This window comes from Merops nubicus, unplaced genomic scaffold (genome assembly GCF_000691845.1).
Source record: "Merops nubicus isolate BGI_N331 unplaced genomic scaffold, ASM69184v1 scaffold41685, whole genome shotgun sequence".
Lineage (NCBI taxonomy): Eukaryota > Metazoa > Chordata > Aves > Coraciiformes > Meropidae > Merops > Merops nubicus.
In genome coordinates, this window is record NW_008611048.1 from 5,348 (window position 1) to 5,665 (window position 318).

Here is a 318-nt window from a genome sequence, read left to right on the forward strand (position 1 = left end):
GGGCACTGCCGGTCTGGCATGATCGCCGGCGCCAATTTCTACATCGTGGGGCGCGACCCTGCCGGCATGCCGCACCCCGAGACCAAGAAGGACCTCTATGAGCCCACACAAGGAGGGAAGGTCCTCAGCATGGCGCCGGGCCTGACCTCAGTGGAAATCATCCCCTTCCGGGTGGCCGCTTACAACAAACTGAAGAAGGCCATGGATTTTTATGACCCGAAAAGGTAATGTGGGCAGTGGCACCGCCGGGTGGCCGGCCAGCCGTGCACGCGGCTCGCCCACCGGGCTGGCCCCCCGCCCGCCCCGGGCAGTGGGAGG

At 66.4% G+C, this 318-nt stretch overlaps 1 protein-coding gene across 1 annotated transcript in view; it reads left to right on the forward strand.

The window, feature by feature from the left end:
• The window catches only part of LOC103773722 (bifunctional 3'-phosphoadenosine 5'-phosphosulfate synthase 2-like), a gene marked incomplete at its 5' end in the record, with an annotated part of 4,072 nt that overhangs the window by 3,119 nt on the left and 635 nt on the right, over window positions 1–318 (forward strand). The window contains one exon of the mRNA XM_008941100.1: window positions 2–224. Within this exon, the coding sequence (XP_008939348.1) occupies window positions 2–224 (223 nt within the window). The remainder of the gene's footprint in view (window position 1; window positions 225–318) is intronic.